Here is a 24,261-nt window from a genome sequence, read left to right as displayed (position 1 = left end):
CAGAGTCTTAATGATAAAAACATTTACACGGCTGAATGGAGGATCCAAGGCGCTTCGGAGGCTTTTCTGCACAATCTCAAAAACTGCAGACGCCTCAAGGAGAGACTTGAAAAGATCCATGCCGAGCTGGATGGAGAGGAAGAAGACTAATAACCAGCGGTTGATTGAAGCCAGGGATTTTTTTGTTCGATACTTTGACTTTTCTTTAAAGTAAAATAAAAATGGGTAACTACTATGGAAAACAATCTGCATATATCTATCAGAATGCAGTCAATACCTGTTTAATAAGTGTGTTGTTGATGACGATTGAAAACAGAATGAATAGTGATCCCCGTGTAAACAGAACGGCTGAAGTTTGTAAACTAGAAGACATTTTGGATATCGTTCATTCTGGCAGTACTATTCCGGGTCATTGGAATGCACTACCATTCTCTTGAATGCCTTAACAATCACATACTGATGTTCTGGATTAGATTTTTAACTGAGTTTGATGAAGCTACAGTATCTGTGTTTTTCCACAGATGGCTTTGGTCGTCATCAGTAGAAAACACCTTTTGATTTGGTTACAAAGACCTGCAGTACATTTCCCCCAATGTCCCTCCCTCCCTCCCCCACTCTCAGCTTAGTGTCCCTCTCTCTTCCTGTCTCCTCTGATTGGTCAGTTTGGTGTCAGTGGTAGCATCCTGGAGGTATAAAGCCACTGCTGGGGGTGGAGACAGCAGCTGTCTGCCGTCTCATATTGAAAACTCTGCTGCTTGAATTCACACCGGCTGTGCTGTCGTCATTCAAAACAACAGAGCTCACTTTGGATCAGTAACATTCCAACATGTGTAGAGGACTTGCTACGCTTCCTGCAACATGCTTAAAAAGGTAAGACAAATAAAGTCTAAGCAACAGGTGGATAGGAGTGTTAGTATATTTTTTGTGATATAGGAACTTCATACACTGTATATTCTATATTTTTGGTATTTTATATAAAATGTCATTTTAGCCGAGTAATTAAAACAATAGTTCAATATAAAATTAAACCTGTTGCTTATTATTTGTTTACATAAAGCAGATACTATATGCAGATGTGTATTTATGCAAATAAATGGAAATCTTCTCAAATGCATTTCACTCACTTTCCTCTCGTCCATCTCCCCACAGACATCAAACATAAAATATCCTTCCAGAAGCCGGAGCACCACACGTCTCATCAGAGTCAGATAAAAGAGAAAAATGATGCTGCTGCTGCTCAGAGGTCAGAGGGACTTTCTCTTTGTTCAAATCGTGAAGCTTTTAAAATATATGTTTGTTTTTGTAATCTTCACATCTCACATCAAACTGCTCATCCAGGAGTGTGTATTTTCTTATGAATACTAACACAGGGATTATAACTGAAGCAGACAATGCTTGATTAAATCTTGAGAGAAGAATATTATTTTGTTATAAAGTGCTCATGGACTGCATTTCTACTTAGAAGCACTAGACAGGGAAATACTCGATGAAGGGTACAATAAATCAATAAAGTACTATCTATCTATCTATCTATCTATCTATCTATCTATAGGAGGATTCATGTCCTCGGTTATAGAAGGATAATACTGCTTTATGACATATGTGTTCGATTTATTCTAGGATCACCGTGGGACTTAATATTGTGAGTTTCAGGGCAATTTTATAGACCTGAAAACTGTATCCACCTTGATTATTAAGAAGAGTAAAAGATGTTGACTACACGTGAGCTTTCATTGACCAGGTGAAAAAGGGAAATTGAGAACAGGCACTTGTTTTGTGTTGAGCCCCTCCTTCCTCTTTTCATATGTGTAATTCCAAAGCTGGTCTTTGTTACCATGGGCAGCATTTATAAGGGTTAATATTACTTTGTTTATGTGTTTGCATTTTGAAATGCATTTACATTACTTTGGAGAAAACATGTTTTTTCTTTTTTCTTAATCCCGCCTATGGCCTTTTTCTATCGCTTCTCCATCAGGAAGCCTCCTACCGTCCTTTATGAGCGACACACAAACCCTGACCTTTTTTTTCAGCAACATGTAACCCTTTCAGCGACAGCTCTGGAAGAAAAATATTGATTATCCATAATAACATAACACTAGTTTCATTCCCAACACAAGCAGTATTCAAGTGGTGTATAACAATAAAGATAACAGTTTTCAAATCAGGGATAGCTGGTGTGATTACATGTTCTGCTGTTATTGATCAGTTTATTGATGCAGTAGGAAGACCTTCCTCCAAAGCTGCCTTACTGTAAAGAAGATTATTATGGCTAGCATTAGAGAAAATACATTTGAATTATGTTTATGTGCTACAATCTGAACCCATTAAAAATGTGGCATTTATACTTCAAATTCAGCTACATTCTCGAAATAAGAAATTAGAAATTTAAATATTTGTTATAGTTTTATTGAGTGTCACAGGGGTGATTCATTTTTGTAGGCTAACAAGTCAGCATTGCAATGGTCAATGCTTGATGACGTTTAGTTTTAAACGTCATATGTAACAACTGCTGTTTAAAGACAACATATTATATATGCATGGGGTATTTCATGAAGTATTTTAGGTGGAAACAACCTTCTAGGTTATCTTTGGCTTTTGGCTACAACTGCCATATTTCGACCATCTAACCATAACTGATGAAACTAAACAAATGAGGGAACCGAAGAGATCAAGGCTAACTCATTTGCCTGTTTCAGGACTCATTCCTGCACCACTATATTGTATACTCTTTTATATAATTGTTATGGACATACTTCTGATACAACATTTTGCATTCAGTTTTTTGTATTTGTTTGAGTTGAATGACAGGAATCCAGTAGGATGGTTTCTTAACCTTTTCAAACAGTGCTCTAAGTACATTATTAAAACGTATTTATGTCCACAATAGATATGGTTTAATGTAAAATTCAGACCCTGAACACAATCTGTGTAATTTACTTTCGTCTTTTTTTTTACAGTGAAATTGCTACATTCATATCGCAGGTTGAATTTAAAAACACTCAAAAAGTATTTGCAACCTTTTTAAATAAAACCCTCCATCTGTGTTTTAGTGGGCCAACTGCAGCTGAGGTGAAGAAATGGAAGGAGTCTTTCAACCATGTGATTACCAGTGAGAGTAAGTATAACACTGTTGCTTCATGCCTTTTTAACCTGAAGTAGAACCTAAAACTTCCTGACTAGGTTATGTCCAAAGCAAACCCAAAGAACTTCCGCCCTCCTTGCTCATCGTCTGTCACCAACAATACGGACAATTACTGCCATGCGGATGCTTGACTCATTGGTTTTACCAGCAGTATCTCTCTAAGGGCTTACAAAAAAAAACTTAAAACCTAAACACTATCATTCTCGTGTGACATGATTGTGCTTTTATCCTGGGGAAATGATCAGGCAAGTCCTTCGAATTCCTTGCCAATGGCTGCTAGTAAAGTTTTGGCAGGTCAAAAGGGATCGCTTTCTTGACTCTTTGTATGGCATAAATTGGAAATGAAATACATTTAGTAAAGCAAATATGTTGGTTTGGCAGCGTTTATTAGGTAGCAACAGATCATGATGATAATCGAAATTGAAGGAGACTTGGCTAGGTCACACAAACATGGGAATTGAACCGACTTATGCACAGACGCAAACAGGCGCTCTCCAACGCATTCTCATGCTCTGCTCCTCTGCTAGGTGTCTCTAGGCACAACTCAACGGCCCCTCAGGGCATGCTGACCAGTGCAAAGTGTACAAGTGTTTGTGTGTGTATTGTGTACACTGTGTGAGTATGCAAACACAAAAAGGGAGCAATGGCCTTCCGAGAACCCGCTGGGTTCTGACCTGCTCCGTTCCATGACCTCATCCACTGACCTCCCAACGTCGTCATGTCCTCCTTCTGCTTTTATTGGTTCTATTTTGGTTCCGTTTATCCTGGCCTCAATGGTCTCCGTGCTGTCATCGTAGTCATGTTCAATCAGGAGAGACGTTGATGTATAGAATACATATTTATTACCGGGACACATAATATGATGATTGGCACAATTATAACAGGAGAATGAAATGGTGTTTGGCGATTAGGCCCCAGTTTGCAGGATAATCATTCAGGAGGGGGAAGAACAGCTCCGATGAAACCCCCCGGGGTCTAGACACTGGTGGTGGTGATAAGTAGGTGGGAACGGACTGAAGGGAGAAGGTTAGCTTGGTCCTGAAGGAGACAGGAGGCGAAAGGGGTGGAGGAGGGTTGCGTTTTGTCACCTGAAATGACAGCTGACAGAGGGAAGAGCAGATATAAAGGGATTAGCGGGAGCTATGATAGGCTTGTGAGAATGGAGAGAGGAGAGATTGGTTAGCTGGGAGTGACGCCCCCGATCACTTAATGAGGGAGGAGAGTGTAATGAAGTGACGTGTAATCTGAATGAAGAGCTTGGTCTTCCTGATTGAACTTGCGCTGAGCTTCATTTCAATCAGGAGAGACGTTGATGTATGGAATACATATTTATTACCGGGACACATAATATGATGTAATAATGATTGCCACAATTATAACAGGAGAATGAAATGGAGTTTGGCGATTAGGCCCCAGTTTGCAGGATAATCATTCAGGAGGGGGAAGAACCGCTCCGATGAAACCCCCAAAAGAAGTGAAGTATGATATACTGAGATGAAATGAGTTTCTTACCTTGTGGGCTGACTGCAGTGATCTATGGAGGAAATGAGAGATTAACACATGATCGCACAGTTTGCCGGAATCAACAGCCGGGCTTACGGGTCCACCCGGAGACGCTGACTGCCGAAATCAGTGCCGCGCTTATATGAAAACAACCCGACGGCCCCTACGCAGGGCTTGACTATGCCGACACGATGGTCGGACGGCCTGACGATGCAGGGATCTTTATTACGGAGACACGGAGGTCTACACGGACACGAAGTCCACTCTTTCTTCAAAAGGACGGCCGGAATCAGTGCCAGGCTTACGTGAACGCTACCACTAAACAGACGGCCGGAATCAGTGCCGGGCTTACGTGAACGCTACCACTAAACAGACGGCCGGAATCAGTGCCGGGCTTACGTGAACGCTACCACTAAACAGACGGCCGGAATCAGTGCCGGGCTTACGTGAACGCTACCACTAAACAGACGGCCGGAATCACTGCCGGGCTTACTGTACATCATAAGATGCTGACCCGAAGGTCGACAGCCGAAATCACTGCCGAGCTTACGTGAACACTACCACTAAACAGACGGCCGGAATCACTGCCGGGCTTACGTGAGCACTACCACTAAACAGACGGCCATAAACGCAGGGTTAGACATTAACACGATGAACACTACCACTAATATGCATACATACCAGAGCTTTGGATAGCCAGCACGGCACTTGTATCCGGCGCATGTAGGCTGTGAAGCAGAGGAGGACCACCGTCCGAGTTGTTGCAGGGATGAGGAAGAAATACCTTGATAAGCAGCAGAGTTGGCTGCACCTATCCTGACAAAAGCCCTGAAATGCTATTAAGACACCACCACCAGTTATATGCATATATACCATAGGTAAGCTGAAGAGATTGGATTGCCAGCACGCCGATGTCCGGCGAAAAGGGAGATGTGGACAATGTAATGCTGTGAGCTGTTAGCTTAAGTACAGTGATGCATGAATATCATAACCTGGCTTATCACAAGCCGTGTGAGCATGAAACCGAAATGTAGATGAAGTGCAATATGCGCAGCATGAAGTGATATACGCTGAGGTAAATACTGAACCATGACCCAGATATAGGACTACTTAATTAGCAGTTAATTACGCCGAGATGAGACATAGATGCTGATAGCTTGATTGAGTGATTAAGACTGTCTTCTATCGTCTTACATGAGCTTCTCTGATCTCGTGCAGGGAAGAGTCGCTACTGTAGTGAGTGGGCTCGAGACTGCGACTCGCTTACCCTGCGAGATTCCCCCCAAAACGAAGCATGTGCGGTGCACGTCTTTAACCTGTTACGCACCATCCGCCCGGTACCGGTAAGAATAGAAAACGGATCTCCCGTATTTAAGATGAAGATCACCGATAATGGCCATATAAGCATCTAATTCTATTCTTCTATCGGGGTAAACAGAGCAGAGAACGTCACGGAAGATGCCGAAAGCTACCAGAAATTGCCCTATGCTGAGGTCTTTGAGGAGCCGGGGGTCTGCAGACTTAAAGACGGCAGTGATGTTTCCTCCCGTGGCAATGGATTTATCACACTCCGGGGAAGGCAGAATGAGGCTGACGAGATGAATGTCCTTCCCTTCGAGAATTTTTAATCTGAGCCGTGAGGAAATGTTAGCGGCTTGGGAAATGTAAGGCCTACCTGAAGGAGGAGCTGAAGGGCAGAAGCCAGGGAATGAGAGGGAGCTACAACTTGTGGATGTGGAAAAAACCTGACCCGGCATAAAACCCGGCGGCACGGAGGCAGGAAGCACTGCCCTAATCGCAGCTGAAGTTGAAGCTCCGGCAGAGATGTTTTCCATGGACTGAAGGCGAGCGTCGATTAATAGCATGGAGCTAGCCAGGGATTGCAGGGAGCTGGCTAAGCTATCATCCATGAGGGGCTGATTAGCGGTGCTCCCGGGCTGGCGAGCCTGGGAAGGGGTTGATTTTTTGGACGGGCGGGCTCTTGGAGGGCTTGACTTCCTTGTCCTTTTACCTCGCCCTGGTCTTTCGGGAGAGCTGACTGAAACTGCTGGCACGGTCTGGGGGACCGCGCCGGAGACTTGGTCCGAAAGCTCGCGAAGCTGGGAGAGAGGGAGGCCTGGGGCTGAGGAAATGCCCTGCTGCAGGAGACGAGCGATGAGGAAGTCTGCCTCGGCTGTACATCAGCCTCTGCGGGAAGCCACGAGCGCTCAGGCGCCGTTGGCTCGAGGAAATGGAAACTACCTCGAGCGGTACATCGGAGCCAGGATCGAGAACCTCCGAAAATGGTTCTTGAACGGAATCATCCGAATTAGACATCTCAAGGTTATTCTTTCTTTAACACTAGAACCGCCAGAGGTTTTTGTATACCTAAAACCGCCACCTGGGTCAAATTGACCCGCTATTAGAATGCATTGATTTTCAAGATAAAATGTTCTTTTATTGAACACACAGGGATGAAACGTATACCAATAGAATCTGTGGACTCTCAGCTTTTCATATGACAGGGCTCGACATTATAAATGGCCCGCTGGCCCGGAAGCATTATTTAGACACCTCGGCCAGCATAACGTACTTTCAACTCGCCCCACAGCTGTTTGCTGCGGAGCGCAGCGCGAGCAGTCTCCCGTGAGCAGGAGCGCACTCCTTCACTACAGACTGTCTCTATCTCTCTCTCTATCTATAACTATCTATCAATATATCTATCCATCTATCTCTCTCTCTCTCAATCTATCTCTCAATCTATAAGGAACCGCAGTAGACAAAAGGCGTTGCTATAGCAACACGTCATGTTTATATGAAAAGGGGTGGGGTCAATATGACCTGCTGGGCGGAAATAGGTATAAATGGCAATTCTTTTGGCGATTTCTTCAATCTGACTTCATATTGACCATTTTTAACAACATAGGGTGCTACATAACACACTTTCAGGAAAAGTCACGGACTGGGAGACTTTAATATTTTATTGAAAAAAAGTTACATACAATAAAAAACAGCTTTGATTGGCGGTTCTAGTGTTAAGGTGTTTTTACGAGGAGTAGTATAGTTTGTACTACCATTGCGTTTTGTCACCTGAAATGACAGCTGACAGAGGGAAGAGCAGATATAAAGGGATTAGCGGGAGCTATGATAGGCTTGTGAGAATGGAGAGAGGAGAGATTGGTTAGCTGGGAGTGACGCCCCCGATCACTTAATGAGGGAGGAGAGTGTAATGAAGTGACGTGTAATCTGAATGAAGAGCTTGGTCTTCCTGATTGAACTTGCGCTGAGCTTCATTAGGATTTCTGAAGCAGTAGAGCTGCTGAGGGTTTGAGGTTTTGCCTTCCATTGATTATTGGAAAACACTTGTCTTGTGCATCTTAAAAGAAAGGATGCAATTATTGCCGCCAGGACTTAATGATCTTTCGGTGAGATGTTGTAACTCAGTATAATTACGCTGCTGTCACGTAAAGTGCTTATTTTCTCTTGATGAGGAAGATGAACAAGTTTTAAGTGACTGTTTCAGCCATTGCTCAATTATATAAATGTTCTATTGCCATAAGGTTCCACTCAGTTAGCAAGGGGAGACAATCTTCCTATTTGATTTCACGCACCTCACAAGCAATTTGGAGACAATTTAAACTAATAAATAGCTTTCGGATTGGGAAACGGAAGATAGAAGCATTTTGGCAAATATTGGCACCTTAAATTGTACCACTGATTCTGATTCTGCTGCATCGTTCAACACAAATATGGGCATTTACCATTTAGATAATTTGAATATCCATATGTCAAGGCTGTATTTTCTTTTTAGTTAAAAGGTTCTTCAATATATAACATACCCTCTGTTAGAGCCATTTTCCTTGAGTTATTATTGTCTGATAGTTAGGCTTGATAATAATATCAATTAGATTAAACTCACCATCTAAAGGTATTTTTGTGAGTCATACTATGGTTTAAAACAGCGGTTTTCAAAGTGTGAGGCGCGCCTCCCCTGGGGGTCGCCAGAGAGCTTCAGGGGAGGCGCAGCGTGAGAAAAAAAATAACGAGAAAAGATGAGAAAAGTGACACTTGCCCACTTTTGGCTGTCTGTGGAGACCGAGTTCCCCCACTTCGCCAAAAAGGCTGTAAAAGTGCTCATTCCCTTCATCTCCACCTACCTGTGTGAGTGCGGGTTTTCCGCATGGACTTTGATCAAAATCAAGTGCAGAGTATGATCTGCGTTTATTCCTGTGTGCATCAAAGACGCAGACTCATTGTTCCCACTAAAGTAGGGATGAGTGTAATAAGGAGGCAAAATTGACGTTCAGTGTGTTGCCGGGAACATATAAGGATTTATCCACGATGTTGAAAATGTTAAAAATGTTTTAAAAATATGTGTTGAGAACACGGCGTGCGAAAATATACGGGTCGTGCTGCAGCTAGATTTGCCTGTCCTCTGTAAGAAGGTGTCGGCGACTGACATGCAAGGAAGAACGGCTGTCCACAGGCTGTTCCAACTTTAACAACTTTATTAACTTCCAGGGTAGTGAATTGAACATGCTATTGTAATTGGGTGTGTGGTATATTTTCGTGCACGGACACGCATGTTCCACAACACACAAACTGAACAACACTCAATTGTCCGATCGCTACCAGTGTCCTTGCGATCTTGTTATAACGATAACAACAAAGTGCACGTTATTACTGATGCAATATGGTTGAGACCATTTGGGCTTATTCTAGAGGGGTGCAAGGAATAGTCCAAGTAGTGGGGGAGTTGTATACAATATGTTTAAAACATAAAGATAAAAAGGTTTAAAAAAGTTATTGTTTAATGTTTTAAGGAGGTGACGCTACTCAGCCAATCAAATCGGTGCAGTCAGTGAGCCAGCACGATAGATTCAAACACACACACAGAGACGAGACAAGAGGAGAGAAACAGTCTTCATTTTATCTTACTGGACCTCTTTGAAATGCAATTGAATACCCCTGCATTATAGCAACAACAACAATGATAATAATAATAATAGCAATAATAATTGGGAGGGGGGGGGGGCGCGGTTGTTCTTATGTTCTCTGAGGGGAGGCTCACCTTCCCACACTTTGAAAACCCCTGGTTTAAAATGTATTAATTTAAGGCTCACTTATTATTTGTTATGTGCGTCAGTATCACATGCATGGCTATATGCCTATATATGGTAGGTTGATAGGACACAGCTGATGGTGATGAGACGGGGAAACGGAAAAGTCTTTTGACCGTGTTCTTTTTGTTCTTTTGGAGACTATTAACTTTGATTTAAGATGAAGCGAAGAAATGTGTGGACTAACGAATAAAGCTCATCTGACTCAACCATGTTCTCAGCTCATTTGTTTGGAAACAAAGAGAGGCGCGTCAAAACCCACAACCCGATAGAGGTGGCTATTAAATTGTAGAGAAGGATTAAAACGCCACCACACCCTCTTTTAATGATACTTCAGCTTTGCCAATGTGCTTACTCATGTGTCTGTAAGGTGCATTGGATATTAAAAGACCCTCTTTTCCCCTCTGTGTTAGTGGGTCGTACCGTCTTCGGCAACTTCCTGAAGTCAGAGTATAGCAAGGAGAATCTGGACTTCTGGGTCGCCTGCGAAGTATACAAGAAGTCTGCTCCTTCTAAGATGGCCAACAGATCCAAGCAGATCTACCAGCAACATGTTGAGGCCGATGCCACCAATGAGGTAATCATTTTTTATCAAAGAATGTAAGATATAAAATGTCAATTAGAGAGCTTCATCAGTATGTTATGACGAAAAATGTAAAAGTACCTTAGCTTATTTTGCCAGGAAGTATTCTAGACAGAGAAGCGGAAAACAACAATGTACATACATTAATATTGTTTCAAACACACCGCACAGGCATTAGATACATCCTATGAATGCAGCTGCACATCTCCTTCAGGAAAGTGAATACTTGAAGCTGATGTGACTGCAGAGCTATGAATATATTCAGTCACAATGCTGCTATACCAAAAAGCCTCCAAGCACTTAGAATGAATGAGGGAATTTAAGAACACTTCAGTTCAGTCATATGGGTTGACTGAAAACATTTGAAAAGTTGGTCAAAATAAACTGAGAATATAAATTTGCAAATGCTTTGTTCTTTCCTCCAAGCTTTTCTTTTGCCATAGGACAATATGTTTGAGATATTTTGTTTTAACTATAGCAATATAATATGTCATAATACAAGTTTATGCTCTTGAAATCCTGATAAATCTCAACTCTCTCTTTCCATTTATTAAAGGTGAACTTAGACGCAGCCACCAGAGAGGAAACAAAGAAAAACGTAGAGAACCCCTGCCCGTGTTGTTTCGACGAGGCCCAGCAGATGATCTACACCTTGATGGAGAAAGACTCCGACAGGCGCTTCCTCAACTCCAAACTGATCCAGGATCTGACACGGACCAGTGCTGCTCAGGAAAAGAAAGAAAGGAAAATCTCTGACAGTGCCAAGAACGGGCAGGCCTTAACGGGCGGCGCCTAAACAGCAGAGTGAACACTGAAGACTAGAAGAAGAATGTGCCAAAGACTGAAAAAGTACTGGAAAGTTAACACTGGTAAAGAACGGTTGGTTTTTGTCTTAAATATGTATTGAGTAGAAAAAAGTGGTTTTGAATGTGACAACAATTGCCAGTGGAGCCTTTTGTGAGAGGGGTTTGTTTTCTTTGACAAATAACACATTTTTACTTCTTTAACTGACCCAATTTAACTGTAAAGATGAGAGCATGGAGACCACGATCATACTCTGAGCGATATTCTGTGAAAGCTCTATAAAAGTGAGGATGACTAAACTATCAGTGTTTTTATTTATTTTATTTGTATTATGATGTTGGTCAGTAATCCAGTATGTAATAGTGGGCATGTTTATGTTTTATTGAACTAAATTCAATCAACCTTAATGTATTCATCTGCAATGCAAAAGTGTTGATATGGTTATAATATTAACTTACAGTAGGCTATATGCACCGAACACAATTTAAAGGTGACATATAATGCACATTTACAGATTCAAACTTGCATTCAGGGTTTCTACCTGAACATGTTTACATGCTTTAAAGTTCAAAAAACACATTCATTTTTTTTACATTTGCTGCCTGAAAAAACCTGTATTCCCACTCTGTTTGAAACACTTTGTTTTAGCGCCTATCTTTATTAAATCCCTCTGTCAGAAAAACAGTTTATTTGAAACAATTTCTCCCCCAGACAGCCTACACAAATCTGACAGGGTCTTCTATTCTGTTTTGTGGGTCAGATACCCAAATGAATGTGCACAAACAAAGTGTTAGCAATTAGCTTTACATTATGTTCTTCTTCATTTCCTACGTTAACATTCAACATGCAAGCACAACTGCAGACGTATCATATTGATGTCTATGTTCTCATCACCTCAAGTAAGTTATTGATCTTAAACTGATATATCTCAAAGCGTGACCATAGTAACAACCGCCTGAGCTGTGACGCAAATATTGGCTTTGTCTACTTCTAGTTGGAAGTTTAAGCATGATTTAATATTGTAGTATTGATTTTAAACACTGACGAAAAGGTCAATTGTGACTCATTTGATTGATTTTCACCAGTTCCCCTGTCAAATGGCTATGTTCAGATGTTAATTTAGTGGGAATGCTGGTACAGCATTCCAACTATATGTTATGCTACGGACAAAATTCTTATTATTATTCCGTCCAATTATTTTGTCCGTCTTCTCCTCCCACATTCAACATCGCAGAAACTCCGTTCAAACATCAAAACGTTCAGCTCGGTCGGGAATCGGGCGCTATTACTTTTATCATTCATAACTTTCATAATTCCAGAGATACATCCCATAATACGTCACATTTTTAACCATTGAAGTCAATGGAGAAATTCTTCAGACTTCAACAAATCTTCATGCGACTTCAACTGCTAACTGTTCATTCATACTTTCACTCAGAAACCTCATTCCAACTTTAAAATGTTACACATCTTTCTGACATTATTCGTTTAACACAACTTTTAAATCTGATTCTTACTTTTAGAGATATTAAACATTGTTCAGACCTTGTTAAAGAGGTTTTCTTCAGATTTTAACATTAACTAGAATGCGTGATGTCACAGCTAGAGGGTAAGAAATCTTGAAATGTGCCTTCATATTTTTTTTAAAAACTGCCATAATTCCCAAACCCTACTTTCTTGAGACATAATTTGTCATGAGAAACGTAGGAAAACATCTCGTAGCTTGAAAAATGACAAATAATTAAGCAAAATAATTAAACAAAATGCCTCTTGAGGGCATGAAGTGACAAAAACGTTCAACATGTCTCCATTAAAGCCCATTGTAATTTCAGGCAGATATTTCCTCACAGCAGCAGCCGCACACCTTTCTTAAACTGCCAAAAAGGCCACATTATTAACCCGAAAGTACACAAAAATTACACTTCAGATACTGAACTTCCTTCACATGCTTCACGTTTTGAAATTTCACAGATATCTGTTATCGTTCTTCCACAAAACGTTCACATGTAAGAGGTTCATCTCTCATTCAGAACAATGAAACCTTTGAAGTCTAGGCACCTCGTTAGCTCAACGATAAACACTTGTGCAATGGAACACGATGATGTCATCACTCCAACTGACAGCAGTCAGTTCTAACATTTCATTTAATTCTCTCTCTCTCTCTCTCTCTCTCTCTCTCTCTCTCTCTCTCTCTCTCTCTCTCTCTCTCTCTCTCTCTCTCTCTCTCTCTCTCTCTCTCTCTCTCTCTCTCTCTCTCTCTCTCTCTCTCTCTCTCTTCAAAAAGTGCTCAAAATTCACATGTGTGCTAACAGTCCAGCCGTGAAGACATCTACGAGACAGTTTTGAGATTTCTTCAAATGCCGTTGCCATGGCAACACAATGCTCGCCATGAAGCACGATGTCGCTGTAAGTCCAATGGACACGGTCCGATCGTCCCCCAATCTTCACTTGTATATCACCGGTCCATGCCTCAACAGCTCTACGCCAAATCTGAGATCTCACCATATGCCGTTTCCATGGAAACGCATCCCTCGCCATAAAAGACGATGTCGCTATAACTCCTATGAACATTTTCAAAAAGTGCTAAAACTTCACATGTGTGCTAACAGTCCAGCCGTGAAGACATCTACGGGACAGTTTTGAGATTTCTTCAAATGCCGTTGCCATGGCGACAGACCACTCCCCATGAAACACGATGTCGCTGTAAGTCCAATCGACACGGTCCAATCGTCCCCCAATCTTCACTTGTATATCACCGGTCCATGCCTCAACAGCTCTACGCCAAATCTGAGATCTCACCATATGCCGTTTCCATGGAAACGCATCCCTCGCCATAAAAGACGATGTTGCTATAACTCCTATGAAAATGTTCAAAAAGTGCTAAAACTTCACATGTGTGCTAACAGTCCAGCCGTGAAGACATCTACGGGACAGTTTTGAGATTTCTTCAAATGCCGTTGGCATGGCGACAGATCATTCACCATCAAGTTAGTTCAAAGGTTTGCAGTTCAAATATTCTGCTGCTTTTCCAAGCCTTTTTACTTTCTTTTCTTCTCTCATCACACATTCAAGCCCCCAGTGTTCATGTATCATTTCAATCTAAATTCTTCACTTTCTTCTCACACATTACTTTTCAGCATAAAGCATTCCCACTAGCAATTTCTTCAGGAATTGCATTCTCTAGTTACTGTAATGTGTGCAGCATACTGAATAGTGTGTTCACTTAAATTAAAGGTATTTTGGTGGCCTTGCATACGAAAATGTGTTCTCAAAATGTATACTGTGATAATAGAAAAGTTGAAACTGTCTGTATATATTTAATAAATGATGTTGTTGCCCTATTTATACATCACATCTGTGACTGTTCACAAATAAAATGTTGTGTTGGATGATCAGAACTTTGTGTGTGAATAGTCTGATTTAAGTTGGATTCGAGAGTTTGATTAAGAGTCTAAAGCCATGCTACTGTAGCAGCTCTATGAGGTTGCATTTGATATGGCAACACACTCTCACTCCCTAAGCGTCCAGGAGCGACGCTTGGTCAGGGTCCCGTGGCGTCCAGTTGTGACGCGCCGAGGCTCCTTCAGCTTCATAAACGGACGCAAAGAGCTTTCAACTGATTGCAATGTATTCCCATCGGCGTCGGTATTTGACGCTTAGGGAAGCACGGCATTCGTTTGTGTCGGAGGCTGTTAAAGGCAATGTGAGCGTCCATTCCCATTGGATAACGGAGAATTGTACACCCGGAAGTAAGTATTCCCCTTACTGTCGATTGATTTGACAGTGATATCTCCACTACTCATCAACTCAAAAACACCAGATTATCCTTGTTAATTAAACAACATTGATAGGTTTTAGTGTGTGTACAATGCTTTTGTCACGTTTTCCCCTTCAATTCTGAGTAACAAGTCGTTTTCTATGAGTTTTGGATGGCCGAAGACATTACATTACCCACAATCCTCTGTAGCAACCATAGACTGTATAAAAAAATTAAATAATACATTATTCCGAGTGTGCTTGCTTTTCTCTTCAAAAACACCAGATTATCCTTGTTAATTAAACGACATTGATAGGTTTTAGTGTGTGTACAATGCTTTTGTCACGTTTTCCCCTTCAATTCTGAGAAACAAGTCGTTTTCTATGAGTTTTGGATGGCCGAAGACATTACATTACCCACAATCCTCTGTAGCAACCATAGACTGTATAAAACAATTAAATAATACATTATTCCGAGTGTGCTTGCTTTTCTTTTTGAAAGTCATCACATAACGGCATTGTAATACACGTTTCGGCTGCATTAAATATGACATATCTGCCGTAGTTAACTCTGCCCTGATGACAAGACTTCTAGACAAACAGGAACTGCCGCCAAAACTGAAAATTAAACAACATCTTACATTTCTTTTCACACAATACGTCTCCTTGCAGTATCAACACTAATTCGGCTGACTTTTATATTTGATCCAATTGGTAGATAGGCTGTATTTACGCCATAACGGTGCACAGCTGATAGAAAGGGACACCTACTGGTTAAAGCACGTTATTGCATTTTATAATTGTATTATTAGATATTAATAGGAGGATGTGCAAAACAGACAAACTAATATGGCTTTATTTAAACATTAAAGAATACTTTAGGTTAAGGTCTTCTTTTGAATAAGAAAAAAGCTTTGGGGATATAGAAGATGAATATGGAGGGGTGAAACCTTCTTTGATGGTCACACATGCAGAGCACACAGCACACACAGTGAAATTTGTATCTACAGATAAATATTAAGCCTGACAAAGTACTTAACGTCTAATATATTGCTTTCCTGCAATGTTAACTATGTTTAAGCACTTATTTTAACTGATATTATACATATGTATTATACTCTTATAAGATGTATGTAGATAGTATAAGAAATGTGCAGAATATGACAATGTAATGGTGGAGGTACACACATATTGATAGATGTCTTGTAATGCACTGTTGAGGAACCTGCGACCCAAGTTTTAAAGTGTTAAATCTTGAAATCTTGAATGGGATGTGCAAAATAGTCATTATATACAGTCTTTAATTAACTATTAGTAGAGAATAACGACGAGTAAAGAATATACTTTATAGGGATCCTATTAATATCTAATAATAAAATTATAAAATGCAATAACGTGCTTTAAAGGGCCCATGTCATGGCCATTTCCACTGATCATAATTACATTGTTGAGGTATACTAAAATAGATTTATACTGTGCAATTTTCCAAACTCACATTGGTTTCGCATACAGCATCTCTGTCAAGCATGTGTATTCAGCAGTATTCACTTTCTCCACTAAACGACTCGTTGGAGCTCTTGCCCCCCCCTCCCTGTGAGCCTAGTGTGCTCCGATTGGTCAGCTCGGCCACTCTGTTCTGATTAGTCAACCACCAGAGAGGCTGCGCCCATGTCTAAACGGCTGCTCTCAGCCGAACATCAGTCTTATCATGGCGTATATTTTATATACATATATATATTTTTAACTGTTGTTATAGAAGAGTGTGACGGCCCCAGGGCCTTTGTCTTACGATGGGGTGGAGCTGAAGAGGCTAATCAGCGCGATCACGGACACCTGGCCGGAGCCGAGTTGCTAGCCAGCTGCCGGGAGTCACACGGCAGCCTCTCTCCCTCCAAGCAGCACAGCGATCCTCTTCCCTGACCACGTATCTCTGCATTTACCACAATAAATGTGCCGTGGTTTTGTAAACTCGTGTATGTCTCCTTGTCTTTCCGTTGTGGCCTTCCGAGTGTGGATCTATCTAATCAATCTAATGAACAGCTTGTCAGCTAATATGCTAACCTAGCTTTGTTTACCTTGGTAGCTAACGTTAGCTCGGAGGAACGGCAACTATAATGTAGAGTAATAAAACTACTATGAACAAAAGCTAGTGGTTCATATTAGGCTAGCAATAACGTGTTTATAATTGCAATGTTATACGGGTAGTCTGCTACGTTCGGTCATACATTGTAACGGTCATGAATACATTGTTTTGCGCTAGCATACAGCTAGCCTCGTAGCTATACATGCAGTATATGTCCTGTCACAATGTACGTAAATCACCCGGAGTATACTGTATGAGTATTCCGTGTGTGTGACTGCAGACATTCTCCTGCCATGACAAACATGTAAGGCCATCTGCTGACATTGTAGTTGATATATTTAAACGCTAGCAACGTAGCATCACAAAAATGTTTTTCCGACCAAAGCTAGCTCTAGCTCTAGCTCTAGCTCCGTGTTAGATCGGTTGCATACACGCTACGCCAGCTATAATGTAATTACGTTTCGCGACTGACCGCACCGCAAATCACCCGGAGTATACTGTCAATAGGTATTTTGTATGTGAATGCAGACATTCTCCTGCTATGAGATACATGTATGCAAGGCCATCTGCTGATATTAGAGTTGATATATGGAAACTCTAGCAACTTAGTTAGCACAGTTAGCACTGTGTCAATGGCTTAGCAGTCCAACACAGTTTACACATTTAAACAGTCTTGTTTGATAAATACACAAATAACAATGCAAACTTACAGGTTGTGTACCCGGATCTTCCCCTGCTCCAAACGGTCCAAACAAGCTGTGCATATCCAGCCTCAAACTGGGCAATGTTTTGGAAGCTTTCGTCTGTGAAATGCCGGTTCTTCGAACCTCTGGAGGAACACGCCGCTGCTGGTGTGGCCATAACTCTTCGGGATTGGTCCATTTCGTTCCGGGTACCGCATGACATCAGGCGGTACCCGGAAGAATCAAATGGGCAGTGACGTATCTCCAACGAGGCGTTTTGGGGAGGTATTTTCTGTGTTAGAGTTTTACTCGCTACAGGGTGTACTTTCAGGGTTTTGACTCTGCACACCGTTTACATGCATAAAAACCTTCATAACACACAAGGGGACGGGTAATAACCGGAAAAGCATGACATGGGAGCTTTAACCAGTAGATGTCCCTTTCTATCAGCTGTGCACCGTTATGGCGTAAATACAGCCTATCTACCAATTGGATCAAATATAAAAGTCAGCCGAATTAGTGTTGATACTGCAAGGAGACGTATTGTGTGAAAAGAAATGTAAGATGTTGTTTAATTGCTTATATATTTAAGATCCACGTCAAGTTTTCAGTTTTGGCGGCAGTTCCTGTTTGTCTAGAAGTCTTGTCATCAGGGCAGAGTTAACTATGGCAGATATGTCATATTTAATGCAGCCGAAACGTGTATTACAATGCCGTTATGTGATTACTTTCAAAGAGAAAAGCAAGCACACTCGGAATAATGTATTATTTAATTGTTTTATACAGTCTATGGTTGCTACAGAGGATTGTGGGTAATGTAATGTCTTCGGCCATCCAAAACTCATAGAAAACGACTTGTTTCTCAGAATTGAAGGGGAAAACGTGACAAAAGCATTGTACACACACTAAAACCTATCAATGTTGTTTAATTAACAAGGATAATCTGGTGTTTTTGAGTTGATGAGTAGTGGAGATATCACTGTCAAATCCAGTGGCGAGCCGTGAGCTTTATACCTAGGCCCTCTGACCCCCACCCCTTCCCTCGAAAAAAGAAAAAAAAATAGTTATTACGTCACAGCGTATACTTCAGTGGAATATCAAAACAACGGCCCAGGGTGCAAAACACATCAATGACAGCGACCCTCTACCACACAAAACAACACCTGTGAACCCAATTTGTGTTCTTTGACATTGAAAATGATATTGCATTGTGTTTGTTACTTTCATTGCCGTTGTATGTCTTAAGTGTAATTTGGCATGCTTTTATTTTGAAGGCGAGTTCACGCTGTTGACAGGAAGTTGTTGTTGCTATGGAAACAAGAAAAGTTTCACAGCGGGCGGAACTTGTCATAATGTCCGCGATAATAAAACCCACCCATTTAGAGGGAAGATATGATTGGTCAATTGTACTGTCATTTGACATTACTCTCTCGTTCAGTTACTATAGCAACCCTCTGTGAATCGCAGAGAGGGCCAGACGAGCTTCTTTCATGTAACCCTTCACATTCAACAGAGAATGAACAGGCAGATTCGAAGGATTTATTTCTTTGGAAATGTTATTTTAAATACAATTAAATCAAGTTTTTCGAAAGTTTTTCGGTAAAACTAATGAAAAATATAACAAAAATAATATTAAAAAAATATATATTTAAAACAAATATATTTTTTTTTAATGTTTTTAAATATTATTTTTTGGAATATCTTAGGCCCTCACAGAGGGCCTAGAGGGCCCTGACGGCTCGCCACTGGTCAAATCAATCGACAGTAAGGGGAATACTTACTTCCGGGTGTACAATTCTCCGTTATCCAATGGGAATGGATGCTCACATTGCCTTTAACAGCCTCCGACACAAACGAATGCCGTGCTTCCCTAAGCGTCAAATACCGACGCCGATGGGAATACATTGCAATCAGTTGAAAGCTCTTTGCGTCCGTTTATGAAGCTGAAGGAGCCTCGGCGCGTCACAACTGGATGCCACAGGACCCTGACCAAGCGTCGTTCCTGGATGCTTAGGGAGTGAGAGTGTGTTGGATATGGTCCCATTAGCTTACCTTTTTATTAATGTCAGGTACCTTATTTAGCTATGCTAAGGAAATGGATCTATAAGGTACTTGTACTTCATTGGCTCTAGGTATGCATGCAGGTGAGATATATTCAAACACAAATCAGTACAGCAAGTTTTTTATAAATCAACAGCAAGGTCATCGTTGGCTATGAGGTGTTCAATGTGAACCAGCAATATGTGGTGATAATGATAACTTAGATTTCATTTGATCAGGTCCCAACCACATACAAAAGGAAAAATGTAATAGTTTCCAAATAAAATATCTTAAGTGCCTTTTCACTGAAAGAAAATGGCTTCTGAAAGTAATAATAACTCGGACAGCTTAAGCTATTGCATGGAAATCAATATAATCTGCCCCTATTCCAGTTTGGTTTCAGAATGCTCAAAATCAACCGTTACCAGAAAAGTTAAGACAGCTAAGAAGGCTCAAAAGGACCTAAAGTTGTGCAATGATGAAGGAGGATGCAGTTCTCTACCGCTCTTAAACCCTAAAGCAGGGGTGGTGAAACTTTTACTAAATACTAAAATCACAGCCCATTCATTTCGCCTTTCTTTCATGCTGTGTAAAGAAAAAGCAACCTCTTAATCCAGATATCTTACCATGACTCGCGTACAGTAGCCTATGCATGCACGTGCACGGTTGTGGCATGGGAAGATTTTTTTTAAATGTTGAAGTTAAAAGCATCAATCTGGTGCACTTTGAGAGCAACATTAAAGGTGGGGTAGGTAAGTTTGAGAAACCGGCTCGAGATACACTTTTTGTTATATTCCATGGAATGCTCTTAACATCCCGATAGCAATGAATATTTTAAGTGCTTTGACAAAAAATCCATAAAAAAATGTCATCTGTGGATGCCGTAATGGATGCCGTAATACTGTAAAAAGTACGACCAATCATTTTAGCCGGCCCGGCTAAAATAACTGGATGGCCTACCTGCCTGTCAGCCTTCCATCTGTGCACAAACTTATCTCGTGCCCTCATTGGTCATGTGCGCGTTCGTGTGTGTTGGAGGAGGGGCTCTATAAGGAAGTGGCAGATTTTCTCCGGTTGTGTATTTTCAAATTCTAGCGATCTCGAGCCGGTTTCTCAAACTTACCTACCCCACCTTTAAGAGATCTATGGATACATCTCTCAACATCCATATGAAACAGAACTGTAAGCAGATTTTCTTTTTCTTTATGGATATTTTACAAATCACTCCCCTTTCAAACTGTATTCTTGTTTATTAATAACAACTTTTTCTTACTGTCATATAGTATTTTATACCGGTTTACTTTTTACCTACTTTACTCTTATTTTTTTACAACTATAATGATCATATAAAGATGTGCCTTTACCTCACTGGTTGGAGAAAAAGCTTCTTATATTCGTTAGCATAGCTAACCAGATGCTAATAACAACAAAGTTATTGACTGTATGATCAGTATGACAGATGAACAGATCGCCACTGGGCTTTCAACTAAAGACACAGCCACGCAAAAACTGCGGCATGCCGCATGTGTACGGCTCCTTATGGGTACTGCAATTTTTGGAAGTGCCGGAGCAGCGTTCTGATGCTCTCCGTCAGAACTGCACCCCTGTCAGATGAGACATATACCACGTGATGACACGTTAGGCTCGTGTTGTGTTCAAGACCCTGACCTTGGCCAGGAAAAACAGGCACTCGCTTGTTTAATTTTTTTGCGGTCTAGATTTCTTAATTTTTCATTCTTTTTTGCGTGTGTTTATAAATTACCTCGAGGGCCGTACCAAATGGTCTTGTGGGCCGTATACAGCCCGGGGGCCGGAGGTTCCCCACCCCTGCCCTAAAGAAAGGGTGTGGTCACACTCTGATTGGCCAAGATGGGGGTTGCGGTCGAATAGTCCAAAAATCAGCTCCTAACGTCTATCCCTTGACCTCTGAGTGAAACGTCACAGGGTTAAGGGATAGTGGATAGGAGAATTCAAAAGGATTTAGGAGAAGAGACTGCGGTACTTTAGAGAATCCGACTGCACTTTCACTATCCGACGTGTTTATGATGCGCCAGTGGAGGTCATAAATGTGCGTCTGCTGCTGTGGGGAAACTATGGAAACTACAGTTTTCTATACAGCGGACTACAACATGGATGTATAATAAGAACGAGGGACTACTGTAAACTCATCTAGAGACTCTCCACCGTGCTCTGATGCTGTTGTTTTATGCTTTATGAACGGGGACAACAGAGAAACATATTCTTCATGACCAAAGTTGGAATTGAAATAAAAAAGGAAAGTGAAACTTATGCTCGTCACCCTCTCCCTCCGGTCCACATTAATACAAATTATCCCAATACGTATGATTGTATGAAAAGATCTTAAAATCAATACAAATGTATTTATTATAAACGTTAGTGCTTAACATCTATCACTGTGTATATCACCATTCAAACATCTTTTAAAAGTTGAACAAACCCCACACAGCTCAGTAAAGACTGTGAAATGTTGACTTTATTTGATCATTTCAGTAAAAACTAACGTTCATATTTCTCTTTTTGATTATAATACTGATGAACGTTCAAAACAAAGCACTTTGGCAACTTACCACATACGTTTTAAAATGCTTAATAAGCACCGTGACTTTCATGATATCATTTCTCGTTCATAATCGGTTGTTTCCGTGAACGGCCGACTGTTGTGTGACGGCAAATGCCGCGGGCGCGGCCGCAAGGCATTGTGGGGCAGCATTTTCTCCTCTCCTTTAGGTTAGGGAGGTCCAGTGGTTCCTAAGCTAAAGGAGGTTATAAAGGAAGTTTGAAACCTCCTTTCCTTTCATTTAGAGAATTCGAACGGCACTTATCATGGCTGCCACTGAGGGACTTCCGGGTCATTTCACTCCGATAGGAAGGTTCCTAAGCTAAATGGACTATTCGACCGCAACCGGGGAATGCACCAAGCTGCTCTCAATTGCTAAATTAGGAGTCAGTCGCCTCACTCTGAGCAACAGGTGATCTGAATAACGGTCCAATCAGCTCAGAGAGTGTAACATTCAGCTGCAACAAATAGGGAAATGGTAAATTAATCCAATAACTAATGCCTGCAAGACTGCTTTATTTGATTAAAAACATGTTTGAGGATTGTGGAATTGTTATGTGATTTCCGGGTATCAATCAATGCTGTCTTCATTCTCCTGCATTACTTTTCAAATGACATGATCATGACATCAAGCTTTACGTCTCATGATAATTATCTAACATGATATGCCACAGTCACGAGACATATTTCATTCAGCACTAATTGTCTTCTAGAGCTGTGTAAAACATGTTTTCATGACCTCACCATTACTCAGACTGTCACTTCACAATCACACAGTAATCATCTATAATTAGAAGACATTAGCCTGGAATCTCTTGCGTCATGTCTGCAGATTGTAAGTGATTACTGCATCAGCATTTCTATCAAATAATCAACAGGAGACATTTTGGGCCTAAGAGAGAAAGATTTTTTATATCATGATCCTTCTAGGGTGCCTTTTTAGTTTAGAAGAACTTCTGTTTTATTCTGTTAGCTGACTGGTCAATCAGTACTATTCAAAGCTGCAAATCTAAGGTTGCATTCGAATAGTCCATTTAGCTTAGGAACCTTCCTAACGGAGTGAAATGACCCGGAAGTCCCTCAGTGGCAGCCATGATAAGTGCCGTTCGAATTCTCTAAATTAAAAGGAAAGGAGGTTTCAAACTTCCTTTATAACCTCCTTTAGCCTAGGAACCACTGGACCTCCCTAACCGAAAGGAGAGGAGAAAATGCTGCCCCACAATGCCTTGCGGCCGCAGCATTTGCCGTCACACAACAGTCGGCCGTTCACGGAAACAACCGATTATGAACGAGAAATGATATCATGAAAGTTACGGTGCTTATTAAGCATTTTAAAACGTATGTGGTAAGTTGCCAAAGTGCTTTGTTTTGAACGTTCATCAGTATTATAATCAAAAAGAGAAATATGAACGTTAGTTTTTACTGAAATGATCAAATAAAGTCAACATTTCACAGTCTTTACTGAGCTGTGTGGGGTTTGTTCAACTTTTAAAAGATGTTTGAATGGTGATATACACAGTGATAGATGTTAAGGACTAACGTTTATAATAAATACATTTGTATTGATTTTAAGATCTTTTCATACAATCATATGTATTGGGATCATTTGTATTAATGTGGACCGGAGGGAGAGGGTGACGAGCATAAGTTTCACTTTCCTTTTTTATTTCAATTCCAACTTTGGTCATGAAGAATATGTTTCTCTGTTGTCCCCGTTCATAAAGCATAAAACAACAGCATCAGAGCACGGTGCAGAGTCTCTAGATGAGTTTACAGTAGTCCCTCGTTCTTATTAAACATCCATGTTGTAGTCCGCTGTATAGAAAACTGTAGTTTCCATAGTTTCCCCACAGCAGCAGGCGCACATTTATGACCTCTGCTGGCGCATCATAAACACGTCGGATAGTGAAAGTGCAGTCGGATTCTCTAAAGTGCCGCAGTCTCTTCTCCTAAATCCTTTTGAATTCTCCTATCCACTATCCCTTAACCC

The 24,261-nt window shown here is 41.0% G+C and overlaps 1 protein-coding gene across 1 annotated transcript; it reads left to right on the top strand.

The window, feature by feature from the left end:
* Window positions 1-735: 735 nt before the first annotated feature.
* LOC117495497 (regulator of G-protein signaling 4-like) lies at window positions 736-12,044 on the top strand. Its single transcript, XM_034146776.1, is given in 5 exon segments — window positions 736-884; window positions 1,150-1,243; window positions 3,051-3,115; window positions 10,158-10,321; window positions 10,884-12,044. Coding segments are annotated over 5 exon segments (621 nt in total). The 5' UTR covers window positions 736-826; the 3' UTR covers window positions 11,124-12,044.
* The last annotated feature ends 12,217 nt before the right edge of the window (window positions 12,045-24,261 follow it).

This window comes from Trematomus bernacchii, unplaced genomic scaffold (genome assembly GCF_902827165.1).
Source record: "Trematomus bernacchii unplaced genomic scaffold, fTreBer1.1, whole genome shotgun sequence".
Lineage (NCBI taxonomy): Eukaryota > Metazoa > Chordata > Actinopteri > Perciformes > Nototheniidae > Trematomus > Trematomus bernacchii.
The sequence above is the reverse complement of the archived record's forward strand: the minus strand, read 5'-3'. Positions and strand labels throughout refer to the sequence as shown.